Source organism: Garra rufa, chromosome 4 (assembly GCF_049309525.1).
Source record: "Garra rufa chromosome 4, GarRuf1.0, whole genome shotgun sequence".
In the NCBI taxonomy this organism is placed as follows: domain Eukaryota; kingdom Metazoa; phylum Chordata; class Actinopteri; order Cypriniformes; family Cyprinidae; genus Garra; species Garra rufa.
In genome coordinates this window covers 20034047-20053045 of record NC_133364.1, presented here as the reverse complement: position 1 = coordinate 20053045, position 18999 = coordinate 20034047, and the positions used below count along the sequence as shown (strand labels likewise).

Sequence of the window (18999 nt, the reverse complement as noted above, 5' to 3'; positions counted from 1 at the left end):
CACATTGTCAATGACAGCTCCATGACCTCTTCAAAGAGCGTGAGAGAAAGATCTGACCTTGTCTGTCTTGCAGACACAAGCATGAAGTCTCTGAATAAGATTAAAAAATTCTTCTGTCATGATTGCTGGCACAGTGTTCTTGTCTGTAAGAGAGTAAAACAAGAAAAGAGTGATGATGTTACTATTTAACACAACTGTTTTCTATTTGAAAATATTTTAAAATGTGATTTATCCCTGTGATTTCAAAGCTGAATTTTCAGCATCATTACTCCAGTTACAGGATCCTTCAGAAATCATTCTAATATTCTGATTTGCTGCTCAAAAAAACATTTATTATTAAATTTTACTTACTTGTTATTAAATGTAATTACACATTTACATTTATAATTTAATTTTACTGTTTTTGCTGTAATTTGGATCAAATAAATGCCGGCTTGGTGAGCAGAAGAGACTTCTTTAAAAAACATTACAAAATTTTTTTTTTTGACTGGTAGCGTTATATATAAAATAAATAAGTCAACTGTATTTAAAATTTTTTATCATTTGCTTGTCTTTGGCTATGAGTGAATCAAATTCTATGTTAAGTATGATTAGTACCGGCTTGACCATCAAAAGCAGCATCTTTCATGATGAATTTAACTCTTTGAGTGGACATCAAACGCTCCGCAGCCTCCAAAATCCTCAGTTCCAGCTCATGCTTCCTAAACATGCGGCCTTCCATGTTCTGTGAACAGTACAAGAAAAAAGAACTAGATAGCAGTCTGGGTGTCATTTTAAGCCATATGGCAGATGTACTCACAGCTAGCGCTGACATAAGTGCCGTAGAGAGTGAACTGAATGTGCTCCACTGTTCATATCTGAAGAGCTGCTTTACAAACTTCACTGCAGCATCTACTGCAATCTTACCTTTGCCTGAGACACACAAAAGAGAGACCCTGAGCAATGCATAACACATTAAACACAAATGAAAGTGAGGAAGAATAACTGGCAAGTTAAAGGGATAGGTCACCCAAAAATGACAATATTGACATTAATATTCACCCTAATGTCATTCCTTCATTCATCTTTGGAACACAAATTAAGATATTTTTATGAAATCCGAGACCTTTTTGACCCTGCACAGACAGCAACACAACTGACACATTCAAGGCCCAGAAAAGTAGTAAGGACATTGTTAAAATAGTGCCCAAGTGGTTATTTTTGTTTCCTTTCTGCACAAAAAGTATTTGCAACTTCATAAAATTAAGGTTGAACCACTGATGTCACATGGACTATTTTAACAATGTCTTTACTACTTTTTTGGGCCTCGAACGTGTCAATTGCTGTCTATGCAGGGTCAGAAAGCTCTCAGATTTCATCAAAAATATTTTAATTTGTGTTCTGAAGATGAACGAAGGTCTTACGGGTTTGGAACAAAATAATTTTTGGGAACTATTCCTTTAAATCCAAGGACTTACCACTGACAGCTGTGTCAAATAGAGAGGAGATAGTGACTGCATTGACAGAGGGAGGCAGACTCTCATCAAAAGTGTGCTCAGAATCACCAAAACCTACAAAAGAAAAGATATTTAAACCCTAAATGCCCATTTACAACAATAACTATACTAGGATCCAAACTAACGCACAATAACGTTCCATTTATCATAAGCATACACTGCAGTTTTGTGGTCTGCTCAATTTTTTTAAAAGTAGGAAGAATTCTGATCGGCTGTCAAGATTTCTATCATTCAACAGCTGGGATAAAAGTTCTGAGAGTAATAACAATGATATTGTTAATCTGTTTTGCTGTTGTTATAGTGTGGTGTGGTGTGGACTCCCCTATTCTCATAGAATTAGAAAGATTATTAAAACTTCAAAGTTATTGTTATAGTTATAGTTATCATCCATGGTGTAAACGGGCCTTAAAAGTGACATTTAGTTGCACAGAGGCAGAGAGGACGAAAAAATGTACCAGACAATAAGCTAGTGCCAGCCGAAATGAGCTCCAGCACCACGTCCTGGACCTCAAATTCTTCAGGCATGCTGGTCTGCAGAGGCCTGACAGAGCTATCCTGTAGAGCTTCCAGCACTGCCAGAAACCGAGCAGCATTGCCCTCAAACATCTCCATCAGGATGCGCTCGGTTGGTGTGCGAGGCCATGGAGTCTAGCGAAAGATATAAAGGAAGAGAAGGAGGGAAACAAGGAAGATATTAGGGAAGAACTAAAGAAAAGATGCATTGTACCTTATTAAAGTGAATACTCACTAGCTGTAGCTCTTTTAAATTGCTCTTCTGTTTGGGTCTGAAGAGGCCTTTCGGTTTCCTCCTGGGCTCATACACTGAGCGCTTAAACACCATCAATGCAAGCTTCTCTCCATTAATGGAGCAATAACGTGATTTAAGACAGGCATGAAAATAAGGTTATAATACAAGAACGATAAAAACAACAGTATGTTTCATTTAGGCAGCATTTTCTCACTTTTATTGTAGCCTGCTTATATGCTTGTTGGGTCTCAAATGACACTTGGGAGCCAGTCATCTCCTCCAGCTTGGCCAGTTCACTGATCTTGCCAAGGGCTCTGCGAGCAAACACCTATAGTATTGCACAACAGGAGGCAAGAAGAACAGATTTAGTCATAAATCAGTCACGAAGATAAGTTGATTTAGCATTTGGTGTGAAACTCACCTCTGCCTGAACTGAAGCACAGTCGTGAAAATAACATTCACACACAGCACAATAAAGCGTGGCTCTCCATGGCAGGAAGTTGGCAGTCAGTAAAGGAACAGAGGTCTCTAAGCATGTGCATGCCCATAGTAAGTACTCTAAAGCCTGAAAAAAGACAAATACAATCAGTCTTCAGAGTTACATGATTCTTCAAAAATTATTCTAATCTGATGATTCGCTCAAGAAACATTTCTTATTATTATCAATGATAAAAACAGTTGTGCTGCTTAATATTTTTATGGTAACCATCATACATTTTTTAAGATTCTTTGAAGAGTAGAATGAGATGTTTATAAAAGTGTTACAAAACATGTAAAACTCATAAAGGCATGTTTTCGTGAACCTGTGAAGCATGACCGGCTGACATCAGGAATCTGCATATGTTGTACATATGTAACGAGCCTGAGGAAATATAGCAAACAAGTCACAGTCACCATTTATTGTTATTATATTATACTACACCCAGAGGTCTTACTGAAGGTACCATTATATATGATCCAGCATAAGCGTTCATCAGGCAGAACGGCCTGCATGAGAATGCGAATGAATCCCAGGATACTCAGCAACTTTTGAACCCCACTCTGGTCTAGCAGTGCACCTCTCACTTTCTCCAAATAGAAGATGCACTGGCATTCTCCCTGAAGAGCATGAAACTACACATACACAGTTCATCAAAGTCATTAAAATATTGAAACCAAAAATTATATTGAAAAAGATAAATGTACTTTGATCTCTAACCGTAAGTCTGGCTCTTTTTGAATCAAAGCCATCTGGGAAGAAAGACTGCTTGAAGTGCTCCACATCTTGTATGTTTTCTAGGCTTAGTGTGCAAAACTGCTGCAGATAGAGTCTGTACCCTTGCCAGAGAGCAAGCCTGTAAAGCTTATACGAAATGATGAAAATTATTTATATGAAGAAATATAGTAATATGTGACCCTGGACCACAAACCAGACTGAAGTAGCATGGGTGTATTTGTGGCAATAGCCAAAAATACATTGTATGGGTCAAAATTATCTTTTTTTTTTATGCCAAAAATCATTAGGATAATAAGTCAAAATCATGTTCCATGATATTTTGTAAATTTCCTTTTCTTTTTTTTCATTACTTATGTATTACTAAAAACTTAATTTGGACAACTAAAAAGGCGATCTTCTCAATATTTAGATTTTTTCTGCACCCTCAGATTCCGGATTTTCAAATAGTTGTATCTCGACCAAATATTGTCCTATCCTAACAAACCATAAATCAATGGAAAGCTTATTTATTCAGATTCCAGATTATATTCAAAAAAATATTCATAAGACTGGTTTTGTGGACCAGGGTCACATATATCAATATATGAATATTAAGTGCTTTAGCAAAATGTATAAAAAACCTATAACTATGGTCAAAAAAGGAAAAAACACACCGTTTTATTTACCTTAGAGTCAAGGAGGAAATCTGCTGTTTGCAACAGATGCTCTTCGAAATAAGTGAGAGGAAGGCGATATTTATATTTGTTCCATGTTTCAAACAGTTTAATGGACCTGTCAGTTAACAATAGTCAGTTTCCATGTTAATAAATTATACTTAAATATCAATAAAATAATACAAAACATAAAAATACTACTTAACACCAATGAAATACGAGTTTTTTGTGCCAATTTTCTGTGTATCTCTTACCCTCTTGAGTAGGAACGGTAGTCGTAGTTCGGTGAGCTTGAAAGTTTCTTTATATGCGCTTTAAACTCTTTCAGGTCAGTTTGAAAAGCTGACAGGACAGGGTTGTTTTTATCCAGGGGTCCGTAGTAGGATGCTGGAGAGGGGTCCATGTTTCAAACTGCGCGTGTAAGGCACTCTGTTTGAGTTAGTTGTTATGGATATGACGCGCGCGTGCACTCACTTCGGGCACGATCGTGCGCGTGCATGCGTCCCAGGTAACGCCAATCTTCTGATTTTTTAATACATTAAAGTTCTACTTATATAACCTTTACTTTACACACACATATTCTATTATGAATATGAACCAAATTTTATTTTCATTTCATATTTCTTTTTTTTTTTCTTGGGTGTTTAATGTAAAGCATAATTATATGCAAATATCATGGCAAATATATACACTACCAAATAGAAAACAGAAATCTGTTGGTAAAACATTATAACATTTTAAATGTCTTTATCATCACTTTTCAATTAAATTTTTCAGATTTCAAAATTCTATTTCAGATCAATGCTGTTCCTGAAACCTGATAATAATAATAATAATAATAATAATAATAATAATAATAATAATAATAATAATAATAATAAATGTTTTTGTAGTAGCAAATCAGAATATGAGAATGATTTCTGAAGGATGATGACACTGAAGACTGGAGTAAAAATTTTGGTTTGATCACAGGAATAAATACATATTATAATATGTATTGAGATAGAAGACAGCTATTTTAAATATTAAAAATATTTTACAATATTACTGCTTTTGCTGCATTTTGGATCAAATAAATGCTGGCTTGGTAAGCAAAAGAGACTTCTTTAAAAACAGACATCACAAAATCTTACTTTTCAAAACTTGTTTAGTGGACCAACCTGCCATCTAGTGGCCATTCAGCATTAGCTCGCTAACGACGAATCTACGCAAGATATGTATTGTAGCAAATATTAATACATAATACTTAGTAATATGAAATGATAAATATTATATGATTTTTAATGATATTATTTAAAATCACAACAATTCTACACGATCTACATCGTTTGCTGTGAATCTGCGACCTCGAAACGCAAGTGTGACACCGCCTGACTGTTGTACATGTTACATGTACACATTACATGTGGTGGAGGTTTAAATCGAGAAGGAAGGACAAACGACTGTAACCTCAGGGTTAGTAACATTTAAACGCTTTAACTGTAATTTTGTGTTCATATTACTAATCCCGTATTTTCACCGACCAAAGACAGTGGTATAAACACGTTTTTTTCCGCAAAGCTATCTTGCTAATATTGTCATTGACCCGCCATAGAAGGCTATTGCATTTACTGTACAGTACATGATGAAATACGTGTATATTTCAAAATCTCGTAGTGCCTTTATTTATTCGTTTACAATACAATAAAGCTAAACATTCAGCTTTGAAATCACAGGAGTGAATTAAATTTTAAAATATATTCAAATAGAAAGCAGTTATTTTAAATAGTAAACATATTTCAAAATTGTACTGCTTTTGCTGTACTTAGCATCAAATAAATGCAGGCTTGGTGAGCAGAAGAGACTTCTTTAAAAAACATTAAAAATCTTACTGTTCAAAAACTTTTGACTGGTAGTGTATGTTTTCAAATAGTCTTCCTTTGTAGATCTGTATAGATTCATAACCATGATTCAAATTGTAGTTTATTAAGCGCATTTGAACTTAAAGGAGTAGTACACTTTAAGAACAAAAATTTACAGATAATGCACTCACCCCCTTGTCATCCAAGATGTTCATGTCTTTCTTCAGTCGTAAAGAAATTATGTTTTTTGAGTAAAACATTTCAGGATTTCTCTCCATATAATGGACTTCTATAGTGCCCCCGAGATTGAACTTTCAAAATGCAGCTTCAAAGGGCTCTAAATGATCCCAGCCAAGGAAGAAGCAAAATGATCAGTTATTTTCTAAAAACATTTGTAATTTATAAACTTTTTAATCTCTACACAGAGTACACACAGAGCTAGACAAGACGAGCATTTGAGGTTAAAAAGTATATAAATTGTAATATTTAAAAAAGAAAATAACCAATGCAACTGCATTTTAGAAGTTCAAACTCAGGGGCACCATAGAAGTCCATTATATGGAGAGAAATCCTGAAATGTTTTCCTCAAAAAACATCATTTCCTTACAACTAAAGAAAGAAAGACATGAACATCTTGGATGACAAGGGAGTGAGTACATTATCTGTAAATTTTTGTTCTGAAAGTGAACTACTCCTTTAATTGTTCAGCTCTCTCCATTATTTTCTTTTTTGTCTCCATCAGTTATTCTGAGGATGTTGAGACTCGGCTGCCTCAGAGGACTGGACCGGCATGTGACGTCATGGAGCATCCTACAGTCAACGACAAGAAAAAGAAATAACCTTTCACATCACTTCCCAAAAAGCACGTTTCCCTCATGTAGAACTTTTACAAACGCACCTCAATCCCACTTAGGAACATCAGCTCAAGGTTTTCCTCAACCACACTGCAGTCTACCACGGTTACGTGGAGAACAAAGAGCATTTTACTCTCAAGGCTCCCCAAAAACGCCAAACCCAGGTTCGTCAGCAGGTGTCAAACTGCGTACACGCTTAGTGGTGACGCTTCTTTTCGGAGGTGGCATTATTGGTACCTGGTGGTATGTTCACCAGGAGAAACAACAGAAGATCCAAATGCAGAGACTTGACCAGATGAGAAAAGTGGCTGTTGGACAGGGAGACTTCAGTCTGTTAGATCACACAGGACAGCGAAAGACCAAACGTGATTTCCTGGGCCGCTGGGTGCTCTTATACTTCGGCTTCACCCACTGCCCAGATATCTGCCCAGACGAGCTGGATAAAATGACCAGTGTGGTGCGTATTCTTGAGAAAGACCACAGTTTGCCCCCTGTCCAGCCGCTTTTCATCACCGTTGACCCTGAGAGAGATGATGTGGATGCTATGGCAAAGTATGTGAAAGATTTTCACCCCCGGCTGATTGGACTGACAGGTACTGCGGAGGAAGTGAAGCAGGCAGGACGGGATTATAGGGTCTACGCCAGCGCTGGGCCTAAAGACGAGGATGGAGATTATATTGTGGACCACACCATCATCATCTACCTGGTTAACCCTGACGGACTGTTTCTGGACTACTACAATAGAATGAAAAACGATGAACAGATTGCTGAGAGTATACGGAATCACATGAAAAACTATGTTAAATTATTTCCAGATTAATCTAAATTGGGGGAAATGTGTTTGCACAATAAAGATGCATTTCAAAACACTGATCAACCACATTCTAGTTCCTTATGTGCTTAATTAACAGTGTCATTAAGTAAAACTGAAATTAGTATCTTTTTGTAATTGAAATAAAGCTAAAATAAAAGGTGACTCTGGTCTACAAAACCAGTCATAAGGAATTGAAATTTATACATTATTTGAAAGCTCCATTGATGTATGGTTTGTTAGGATAGGACAATATTTGGCCAAGATACAACTATTTGGGAGTTAATCAGGAATCTGAGGGTGCAAAAAATTAAAATAGTGAGAAAACCACCTTTAAAGCTGTCCAAATTAAGTACGTAGCAACGCATATTACTAATCAAAAATTAGGTTTTGATATATTTACGATAGGAAATTTACAAAATATCTTCATGAAACATGATCTTTACTTATATCCTAAACATTTTTGGCATAAAAGAAATATCAATAATTTTGACCACTGTATTTTTGGCTATTGCTACAAATATACCCATGCTACTCAAGATGTTACATGGAAAATCTTACATTTAAAAAATATGAAATGTTGGATACTTAAATTACTAGTTACTACATGGCTTAAGCCTAGTCCTAGACTAAAATCTAAGTTTGAGCTGTTTCAACTGAAAGAAACTTGCACTGACTGATCTTAAAATATATCAGTGCCTTTGTTTTGTCTTAAGATGCACACCAGCACATTTATAAAACATTACTTAAATGTCTTAATTGAACTATGGCCTAATCCTGGTTTAGGCTAAGCCCTGTCTATGAAACCAGACCTACAAGTACTAACATAACTCAAATTAAAACTGAAAAAATAAAAATAAAAAATGTAGTGACAGGCATATAAAATTGCTAAAATGTAAAAGTGAACATATAAAAATCTAATTCAAAATAATAAATGCTATAACAGCATTTAAAGATTACTAATATACCACATAATTAAAAGATTTATCAAATTTAAACTCAGGTTGTGCAGTCAATTAAAAAAAAAAAAAAAAAAAAAAAACTGTACAGTAATAGCATCCAGTAAAGACTGTTATTTATCCAAACTCTCCAACTTATTTTTCAACATGGAAGTAAGCCTATGGGTGAGACTTCTGGTTCATTAGCCGCTATAGGGAACTAACGATGAGAATAACAATGTGCAGTAAACGGGAAAACACACAAACACACAAAAATGACTTTTTAAATAGCGCAGCGTTTTTATTTTTATGTGTTCTATAATTCTATAAAAATGGTTTAGAAACTGTACAGACATGCAGTTTAGGTATGAACATGGGGAGATAAAGTCTCCATCATCTTAAAATCTCAGAGAATGCAGAGGAACAGAGCTGTTTAACCATTTTACAGACTTTTATCATAATTTTAGCAAAGATAAGAAAAGATAAGCAATAAACAAAAATGAAAAGTCAAGGAATATCTGTAGCAGAAGGTGCGTTGTAGGTTTTGAGACGTTCATGAGCCCTCTGTGTAGTCAGTAACGTGAGCTCCATAGTATCTACACACTCTTCAAGCCCATCCTTCTTGTCTATCTCCACTGTGTAATCATTGGCCTGTAATACAAAAGTAGCGTCAGGTCATAAACTGAGATAAACTGAGAACTTCTAACTTAAAGGGTTAGTTCACCCAAAAATGAAAATTGTCATTAATTACTCATCCTCATGTCGTTCCGAACCCCTAAGACCTTCATTCATATTGGAAACACAAATGAAGATATTTTTGCTGAAATCTGAGAGCTTTCTGTCCCTGCGTAGACAGAAATGCAACTGACACGTTCAAGGCCAAGAAAGGAAGTTAGGACATCATTAAAATAGTCAAAGAAAACAAAAATAAGGATTTTTGAATAATTTGATAAATAATTCTGAGCCTTGAACGTGTCAGTTGCGTTGCTGTCTATGCAGGATCAGATTTCACAAAAAATATCTTAATTTGTAGTCTTACGGGCTTGGAACAACATGTGGGTGATTAATTAAAAGTTCACTTCCAGGAAAAAAAATGTACAGTTAATTTACTCACCCCTTGTCAGCCAAGATGTTCATGTCTTCAGTCATAATAAAATTATGTTTTTTGAGGAAAACATTTCAGGATTTCTCTCCTTATAGTGGATTTATATGGTGCCGCAGATTTGAACTTATAAAATGCAGTTTCAAAGGGCTTTAATGATCCCAGATGGGGAAGAAGGGTCTTATCTAGCGAAATGATCAGTTATATATATATATATATATATATATATATATATATAAATCAATTTATATACTTTTTAACCTGAAACGCTCATCTTGTCTTGTTCTGCATGTACTCTATTTCGGTTCACAGTGTTTCTACAGATATGATCAAGTGAAATTTAAGACCTAAACCTGTAATGGAAATACACATTATATTACATAATTACAGCATATGTAATATTTAATTAGTTTAATGTAAAATGAAAACTAAATTTCAAAACAAAAATGTCATTAATGATATTTATTTTCATATCAGCAGACAATATTCCACACAAAAATATTTTCATCAGTGTTTAACTTTTACATATACTTTTATAAAGGCCTATTTTTTTTTTACTTTTTTAATGGATGCATCACCTTTCATTTCAAATTCAATTTCAACAAATTCTATAGGGCTGTTACCAGGCAGATTAAATAATTTACACTGCATTAATATAAGATTAACGTTTTTAAATATATTTATGAATTTACAAACAAGAAATGTTTGGGGGAATCTTCGTTCTGTCCAATGACTTTAAACAGTCATTAGGTCTGTCAGACTGAAGATATTTTAGCGGTAACGTGACCAAAAATATTTAAGACCCATCGAATCTGAATTTAAGACATTTTAAGGCCTTTTATAAGGAAACCATTATTTAAGACATTTTAAGACTTTTTAAGGACACCCTGGGTTCAAGACAGCTAGGGTATGTTGAAAAACTCCCATCTCATTTTCATTTTCTTCAACTTCAAATCGCTGTTTTACCTTTTTTTAGGCGTTTGATCCTCTTTGCACTTTCACTTTGTAAACACTTGGTCAGTACTTCTGCAGTGATGTAGGAAGATTTTGAAGTTAGAGGAGAAAATTAGCACAAGCAATTGAGGTTAAGAAGTATATAAATTGTCAATTTTTTGGGGAAAATAACTAATAGTTTAGCCCTATGAAGCTACATTTAAACTGCATTTTGGAAGTTCAAACTCATGGGCACCATAGAAGTCCACTATATGGAGAGAAATCCTGAAATATTTTCCTCAAAAACAATTTCTTTACGACTGAAGAAAGAAACAGATGAACATCTTGGATGACACGGTGGTAAGTAAATGATCTGCAAATTTTTGTTCTGGAAGTGAACATCTCCTTCAATGACAGAATTTTCATTTTTGGGTGAACTATCCCTTTAAATGACTCATGTCTACCCAAATCTCAGTCAAAGGAACAGTTTCAATGGCAGCTCAAAATGGCACAGACAACCATAACTAAACTCTTAGGCTTAGGTAAATAGTACCAGCAGTCATTGCTTTTTATACCCACCAGCTGTAGTGCAGCCAACATGTATCGGCAAGCTTCTGTGTTCTCCTTGCCTTTGACGACAAAGGCAAATGATCTTTTCACTCCCACGCTAGAGAGTGACTGGACAATTCTGTCTCCATACTCATGGATGTCAAAGGGTGCACAGGTCTCCTGTACACAAAATGTTAGACACTCATTTGACGAGGTTAAACTTTATGCTGAACATTTTTAGACATTCGAATCTGTTACAGAAACCTTTCAACAATCATCCCACATTACCTGAGCAGCAAGATGAGGGTTAATTCCATCCTCCCACTCTTTGACTCTTTTAGACAACGCCGTCTCCTGCGCGTACTTCTGAGAGTTCACCAGAAACAGGTCCTACGTACAGACAAATAAAAAAGAATAACTCCCACTGTCCAGTTCACAAAACATTACTCTCCTGGAAATCGATTTTTCGTAAGTTTTCATACCACGCTCTTCCTGACCAAATCTTCATAACTCATTCGGCTCATATGCAAGTCATTGAAAATTTGCTCCTGTTCACCAAGGTGTTCCACAGGTTCAAGATCATCATGATCCTCATCTAAAAAGTCATCACCTGAATTTGATTCAAGGAATACAACAAAATGTTTATGTTTGGTGCATTTTATACAAATTTCAATTGATTAATGGTGAAGGGGAAAAAACTAAATCTAGGGTTGGATGATTTTCAGTGCATGTATGTTAGTGTGTGCATCTCACCCTCTTCATCTGGATGCCGGACAACCTCAACCTGGTCCTCGATATTCTCTGGTTCCAAGTAAGTTTTCTTTAACTCCTCATCAGAGACAAAAACACCCTAAAACACAAAAAAAATCTTAGGTTATATCACAAATACAGTACAAAGTTTAGGGTAGGTAAGATTTTTTTTTAGAAGGTTCTTGTCAAGAAACATTTCCCCTAAAAAATGAAAATTCTCTCACTCTCCATGTCGTTCCAAACCTGTAAGACCTTTGTTCATCTTCGGAACAAATTAAGATATGTTTGATGAAATACAGTATAAGAGCTTTCTGACCTTGCATAGAAGGCATCACAACTAACATGTTCAAGGCCCAGAAAGGTAGTAAGGACACTGTTAAAATAGTCCATGTGGCATCAGTAGTTCAACTGTAATGTTATGAAGCTACAAGAATACTTTTTGTATGCAAAGAAAACAAAAGCAATCGGTTGACGTTGAGTATTGCATGTGGTGTCAAAGACTGACACAGGAGAAGAAATTGAATAAAGATGTTATTTTCGTTTCTTTCCTCATAAAAAGTATTCTTGTAGCTTTATAAAATTAAGTTTGAATCACTGATGTCACATGGACTATTTTAACAATGTCCTCACTACCTTTCTGGGCCTTGAATGTCAGTTGCTATGCTGTGCATGTCCGGTCAGAAAGCTCTCGGATTGCATTCAAAATATTTTTATTTGTTTCAAAGATAAATGAAGGCCTTACATGTTTGAAACTACATAAGGGCGAGTAATTAATGACAGATTTTTTATATTTTTGAGTGAACTAAATCTTTAATGCACCCTTGCGGTAAAAGGAACCCAAAAGTCAAATGGTCAAAACACACAAAATTCAAAATTGTACTTACCCTTTTCCTGAGAAACTGCTTCTGTACTTTCAAACGCTGACCCATTTTACTCACAAAGATGTAATTAAGGTCTACAATAAGAAAAAAGCATGATTTGTATAAATTACAACAGCTTCTTAGAGAAAAATGTTTGGTTTTTTTGTAGCACAAGGTTTTAAAGTATTACCAGGATAAGTAGGTCCATTCTTAAGCTTGCGGTCCGCAGTCTCAACTGTAAAAGAACAAAAAAAAAAACTTCTCTTAAACATCCAAACACTTACGTCATTAATTCCTCTTCAAATAACAAACTGAAAACAACTTACAGGCTTTAGAGTACCAGCTCCCAAAGTCCTGAAGTTTTGAAGCACCCTTCCTCTTCCTTTTTCCAGACTCTTCAAGACCTGCTGGGACTTTATAACACTTGCCTAGAGAGCAGAGAAAAAAATAAAATAAAATCCAACAGCAAAAAAAAGCCATAATAGATGGATAATTGAGTTATTTTAATGAAAAACATCAAAACGCATACTGAAGAACATCAGATTGAGCACACACCTGTTTTGAGAGGTTTGTCCTCCCCAATCGTAGCATATGAGTCATGCCATTTCCAAGGGTCCACAGTTTCCTGGAAAATTCACATGCAATTAATTACTAAGGCCATGATAAAGCAGCATGTATTACGGAATGCTAACAAAACATACCAAAATCATATTGTTAATTTAACATTTACTACTAGTGAATGATTTTACTTGATTGATTTAATGTAAGTGTGAAGAAAAGTGGACATTTTATGTCAGTTCATCGCTCTGTCCACCTTTTTCTTCCTGTAAAAGTGGGAGCAGTCATTTGTACATGGGTACTTGGTATTTGTTATGGGTCTGGCTTCCGCTTTCATCCGCATCCAGCTATTTTTAGCTGTACAAAACAGCTTGTTTTTGCTTGATATTGCAAATTGGTGTCTTACTGTATTATTGTAATGCATTATCTTGATTATGAACACACTGTTTTGTAGTGCAAACTGTTTTACCGTTTACTGCAGGTTGTTATTCTTCTCATTATTTCCTTATAGTGGTTAATGAACAGGAAGTCTCACCCATAGGCTTACTTCCATGTTAAAGAATAAGGAGGATACCTTGAGCTGTTTGGGTTCCTCTGGAATTGGCTGTACTGCAGGTCTCGGTCTTAACATCCTCCCCTCACTGGGGCCCTAGAACAATTTTAAAAAACGTTAATAATAATTACATTCAACAGATCTTTTCCCAAATGCCAAATATATTGATAATTAATCACACAAATGCTTTTGGCACCTGTTGTCTTTCCACCCATTCTTCAGACTCCACCTCCATCCCATGATCTTCCAGTGGAGGAAGATCCTCTGCGCCACCATCTTCTTCAACATCATGACCACCATTAACCTCAGCTACACCTTCTGGACACCAGATGACAATAATCAGACAAACACAATATAATTTGGAATCTTAAGATTTTTTTAAAATGTGACCCTGGACCACAAAACCAGTCATAAGGTTAAATTTTACAAAATTGAGATGTATACATCATATGAAAGCTCAATAATAATATTTCAATAATTCTCAATAATTCTATTGATATATGGTTTGTTAGGATAGGACGATATTTGGCTGAGATACAACTATTTGAATATCTGGAATCTGAGGGTGCAAAAAAATCAAAATACTGAGAAAATCACCTTTAAAGTTGTCCAAATTGAGCTCTTAACAATGCATATTACTAATCAAAAATTACATTTTGATATGTTTGCAGTAGGAATTTTACAAAAAATCTTCATGGAACATGATCTTTACTTAATTATCTGATGATTTTTGGCATAAAAGAAAAATCAATAATTTTGACCCATACTATGTATTTTTGGCTATTGCTACAAATATACCCCAGCGACTTAAGACTGGTTTTGTGGTCCAGGGTCACAAATGTGTTTGAAAGAAGGCTCTTATGTTCGCCAAAGCATTTATTTGATTAAAAATACAGAAAAAAAACAGTAATATTAAGAAATTTTATCACAACTACAACAACAAGTGTTTTCTATTTTTAGATAATTTAAAATGCAATGTATTTCTGTGAAAATAATTCCATTACCAACCATTACTCCAGTCTTAAGTGTCACACAATCCTTAAGAAATCATCCTAAAATGCTGATTTGGTGCAAAATAATAATTTCTTATTGTGTGGAAAACAGTTGTGCTGCTTCATAGTTTTTGAGGAAACTGTCATACATTATTTTCAAGATTCAAAACGATAAAGTTTTGATCATCTGATCTCAAACTTTTAAACATTAGTCTACGTTCTTGGTCATGAAACATTCAAAAGAAAAAAAAAGGGACAAGAAGTCCTCACCATTGGCTAAGGGCTCAGGTTCATGTACAGAAAAGTTGTGCTGGATTTCTGCGACCTCCTTGAGAAAGTGAGTGAGGGAAGAGCCCAGACGCATCAATCCTGATTCGTCCATGGTGAAATTATTAATTCGGAAATCCTTGCAGCTGCCAAGAATCTCCCCTTTAAGACTAGAGGACAACAATTAACAAACATTTTGGTAAGTTACTTGTTCAGACAATATTCTCCTGAACAGCAAGGGGACTGAGTTGGTATTGTTGGAACAGTAAGGATTGTGCAACCGTTTTCTTTATTTGTGTGAGTCAGAAGGTCTTTACCTGAGAAGGGGATATTTCTGTTTCTCAAGTGATTCTACAGGAATCAAAGATTCAGGAGGGAGACGAATAATCTTCACTGGCTAAAAAGGAATATAAATGAATTAGTCTCAAAACAAGACAAACCAAAACTCACTTCAATTGCTATATATGTTTTAAGCAAAACAACAATTTATTCCGTAGAACATTTTAAAATAATCAGTAAGACTTAATATCAAAAGCATATGAACTTGTTTGAGGAGGTGAAACTCAACTGACCTCTGTTGGATCCTTCATCGTTATATTCTGTGTGTTGACGTTCTCATCCTGCTCAATCTCATCAAACTGCATAAAAAATACTCAATTACTCACACAGATATATTAAATCTTTAATTTTTGTTTAAATTACAAATCTTAGTGTTCTTTTACACACCTCACAATTGTCGCCTTCATTGCCTGAAGGGGCTTTTTCTTGGTTACCGTCTGACGAAGAACCTTGTTTGTCACGTCTGTTGAAATAAAGACAAATGGCATGACAACAGTTTCCCATACATACCCATTCAACAGAATAAACAGAAACGGAGGTCCGGGATAATAACGCTTACTTCTTGTTTTTGTTAGAGATGTAGTCCAATGTTTGAAACACCAGAGTGTGAAGGAGCTCCACCTAAATATTCAGAACAGATCATTTTGTAAAGGAAAAGTCTTTGTGCCATCTTAAATCTAAGTTTGTGAGTTACTAAAGAATAGTTAACTCCAAAAATTTGATGATCATTTACTTAAACCTAGGCCATTCAAAAAATGAGTTTGTCTCTTCATCTGAACAGTTTTGGAGAAATATATAATTACATCACCTGCAGCGAATAGATGCCATCAGAATGAGAGCTCAAACTGATCGTAAAAACATTGAAATGATCCACACGACTGCAGTCAATCAATACAAGTCTTGAGAAGTGAAAAGCAGTGTTTGTAAGAAACAAATCTATCATTAAGGCATTTTGACTTAAACATAGCTTCTAGCCAGAATACCACCCATAATAACAAATAAAAAAAATGCCAAACTCCAGAGAAAGAAGTCACTTCCTCTACGCATATGTCTCTCCCGATTTAGACCAGAGAAAGTGATATAATATACAGAAGATTCTATCTATAATATTTCTGCTGGAGCAACTGATTTAAGTAAAAAATGTATTTATGATGGATTTGTTTCTTATGAACATGCAGCTTCTTGTATCTCAAGACATTAACTGATGATCTGGAGTCGTGTGGATTACCTGTGAATTACTGTAATGCTTTTATCAGCTGTTTGGACTCTCATTCTGATGGCAACCATGCAAAATGTCCTCTAAATCTGATCCGACGAAGAAATAAACTCACCTACATCTTGCTTGGCCTCCGAGCCGTTTTTGTGTTAACTACTGCTTTAATTTAGTAAAAAGCTAAATAAATAAAACATTTATATAAAATATATTCTTATTTCTTTCTGACACAACTACAACTGTATTAAAAAAATTAAATAAAGTAAATAAAATAATTAAAAATTAAATTTAATTGACAATACTTTTAAATATTTCCTTGCACTACTAAGCTAGATAAGGTAATTATTACTTATTTTACTGAAAATCAATAAATCTACACGACCAGTCAAAAGTTTTTTTTAAGAAATCTCTTCTGCTCACCAAACCTGCATTTATTTGATCCAAAGTACAGCAAAAACAGTCAAATTTAAAAAATATCATTACTATTTAAAATAACGGTTTTCTCTTTGAATATATTTGTAAAATGTTATTTGTTTCTGTTTTTTCAAAGCTGAATTTTTTAGCAGAAATAACTCTAATATTCTGATTTGCTGCTCAAAAAACATTTATTATTATTATGATGTTGAAAACAGCTGAGTAGATTTTTTTTTCTTTTTCTAACATTATAAATGTCTTTGCCATCACTTTTGATCAATTTAAAGCATCCTTGCTAAATAAAAGTATTGATTTCTATAATTTCTTTTCCAAAAGCAATACTGACTTCAAGCTTTTGAACGGTATAGTGTATAATGTCACAAAAGCTTTTTATTTCAGATAAATGCTGATCTTTGTATCTTCCTACTCATAAAATAATCATGAAAAATATATACTTAACGGTTTTAAATATAGATGATAAAAAATGCTTCCTAAACGGCAAATAAACATATTAGAATGATTTCTGAAAGATCATGTGACACCAAAGACTGAGTAATGATGCTGAAAATGTACCTTTGATCACTGGAATAAATTACAAAACAAATATTAAAATATATTAACACAGAAAGCTGTATTTTGGATCAAACAAATGCAGGTTTGGTGAACTTTTGACTGTAATACAAATTAAAAATATTTGACCTTTCTGCCATAGATGCATGTTGATCCTTGGATTAAAAGTGCAGCCTCTGCAAAGTTCATCATGGTTTTCCCACCATCAAATGAAATGGTCATCTGGTCCAGCTGTCAACACAAACAAACAGCAACAATATGAACACTTGAACTAGAAAATCAACCTCTTAATGAATTAAGGTGGATATTAATCAATGTCTGTGCTGTCTCACCTCCTCAAGATACTCTCCAAGCTGGCTGGCCAGATCAATGTCCCAGTTTTTGGTGAGGTCCCGCAGGGGCTGCAGCAGATGGGCATATCTCGTCTCTGCAGAATCCATGACCATGTATTTCCAAAATACCCTGCAAATCGTATTATTTTTTATTATTTTCCACCGAAAATATCAAGAATGTTTAAGATAAGACTGTTTACAGTATTTAAAGAAACAATTATGTCGTTGTTACCGAATCACAGTCAGTGTAAACACGAGATTTGCTAGCTGTCTAATAACTACACGCACAACAAACAGATCTGTATTACATAAACATAACCATTAAATCTGACGTTTTATAACCACTCAGAATCAGTGTTAAACTGTAACCTATATTCAAACAGTTTAAACGGTAAGTTAGTAAGTTAACGTTAACTGCTTAACAGCACTAAAGCTCCAGCGATCGTACATATTAATCGATTATGCTCACCTTTAGTATGTGAATACGCAGCGATTGCCGGATAAAAGAAACTTATTGTTTGTGTTTTTCTCAAAATAGACAGCTTCTGTCACTAAACTGTGCCAGAAAAATAAAATCTAAATTTCAGGGGAATACCGCGGGGACGTCATTTTTGTTTTTGCCGCGTGCGTGACGTTAGACCCCAGTTACCGGAAGTCTACTGAACCTCTGCTCTCTACCGGCCTGGAGGCGTATTGTCTGTGGCCTGTTTGTTGAAGAAGTGTCAAAGGTAACTAATTTGAGATTTATTTGTACTGTATATGTGACCCTGGACCACAAAACCAGTCTTAGGTAGCATGGGTATATTTGTAGCAATAGCTAAAAATACATTGTATGGGTCAAAATTATCGATTTTTCTTCTATGCCATAAATCATTAGGATATTAAGTAAAGATCATGTTTCATGAAGATATTTAGTCAATTTCCTACCATAAATATATCGAAACTTAATTTTTGATTAGTAATATGCATTGCTAAGAACTTCATTAGGATAACTTTAAAGGCGATTTTCT

At 34.8% G+C, this 18999-nt stretch overlaps 3 protein-coding genes across 3 annotated transcripts in view; 1 reads left to right on the top strand and 2 right to left on the bottom strand.

Moving 5' to 3' along the window:
• The window catches only part of cfap54 (cilia and flagella associated 54), a 31726-nt gene extending 27210 nt beyond the window's left edge, over positions 1–4516 (bottom strand). The window contains exons 1-13 of the mRNA XM_073839204.1: positions 4368–4516; positions 4126–4231; positions 3443–3586; positions 3189–3357; positions 3048–3106; positions 2666–2809; positions 2459–2572; positions 2245–2346; positions 1952–2144; positions 1458–1550; positions 800–912; positions 607–724; positions 58–143 (exon numbers count right to left, since the gene is read on the bottom strand). Of these exons, the coding sequence (XP_073695305.1) occupies positions 58–143; positions 607–724; positions 800–912; positions 1458–1550; positions 1952–2144; positions 2245–2346; positions 2459–2572; positions 2666–2809; positions 3048–3106; positions 3189–3357; positions 3443–3586; positions 4126–4231; positions 4368–4516 (1590 nt within the window). The remainder of the gene's footprint in view (positions 1–57; positions 144–606; positions 725–799; positions 913–1457; positions 1551–1951; positions 2145–2244; positions 2347–2458; positions 2573–2665; positions 2810–3047; positions 3107–3188; positions 3358–3442; positions 3587–4125; positions 4232–4367) is intronic.
• Positions 4517–5471: 955 nt separating this feature from the next.
• On the top strand, positions 5472–7685 carry sco2 (synthesis of cytochrome C oxidase 2). Its single transcript, XM_073838745.1, has 2 exons — positions 5472–5568; positions 6697–7685. The coding sequence occupies exon 2, from the start codon at positions 6708–6710 to the stop codon at positions 7626–7628; it is 921 nt and encodes a 306-aa protein (XP_073694846.1). The 5' UTR covers positions 5472–5568; positions 6697–6707; the 3' UTR covers positions 7629–7685.
• A 1169-nt stretch (positions 7686–8854) lies between these two features.
• ncaph2 (non-SMC condensin II complex, subunit H2) lies at positions 8855–18593 on the bottom strand. The gene is made up of 19 exons (XM_073838665.1): positions 18459–18593; positions 17990–18119; positions 17787–17888; positions 16020–16081; positions 15848–15923; positions 15694–15759; positions 15439–15518; positions 15125–15291; positions 14059–14180; positions 13884–13958; positions 13307–13376; positions 13078–13179; positions 12942–12986; positions 12776–12846; positions 11895–11991; positions 11624–11751; positions 11430–11531; positions 11172–11321; positions 8855–9208 (listed from the first exon to the last, which is right to left on the bottom strand). Exons 2-19 carry the CDS (start codon positions 18101–18103, stop codon positions 9065–9067), a joined length of 1773 nt encoding a protein of 590 aa, XP_073694766.1. The 5' UTR covers positions 18104–18119; positions 18459–18593; the 3' UTR covers positions 8855–9064.
• Between the last annotated feature and the right edge of the window lie 406 nt (positions 18594–18999).

Bases quoted from the DNA above. Each gene is read 5' to 3' on its own strand.
- ncaph2 (XM_073838665.1), bottom strand. From the start codon at position 18,103: ATGGTCATGGATTCTGCAGAGACGAGATATGCCCATCTGCTGCAGCCC. The intron at 12,987-13,077 runs GTAAGTTGTTTT...GTTCTTTTACAG, and splicing joins GAGCTGGTACTCTAAAGCCT to TTGAGACTGCGGACCGCAAG. The intron at 11,752-11,894 runs GTGAGATGCACA...AATCAAATTCAG, and splicing joins CCGGCATCCAGATGAAGAGG to GTGATGACTTTTTAGATGAG.
- sco2 (XM_073838745.1), top strand. From the start codon at position 6,708: ATGTTGAGACTCGGCTGCCTCAGAGGACTGGACCGGCATGTGACGTCA.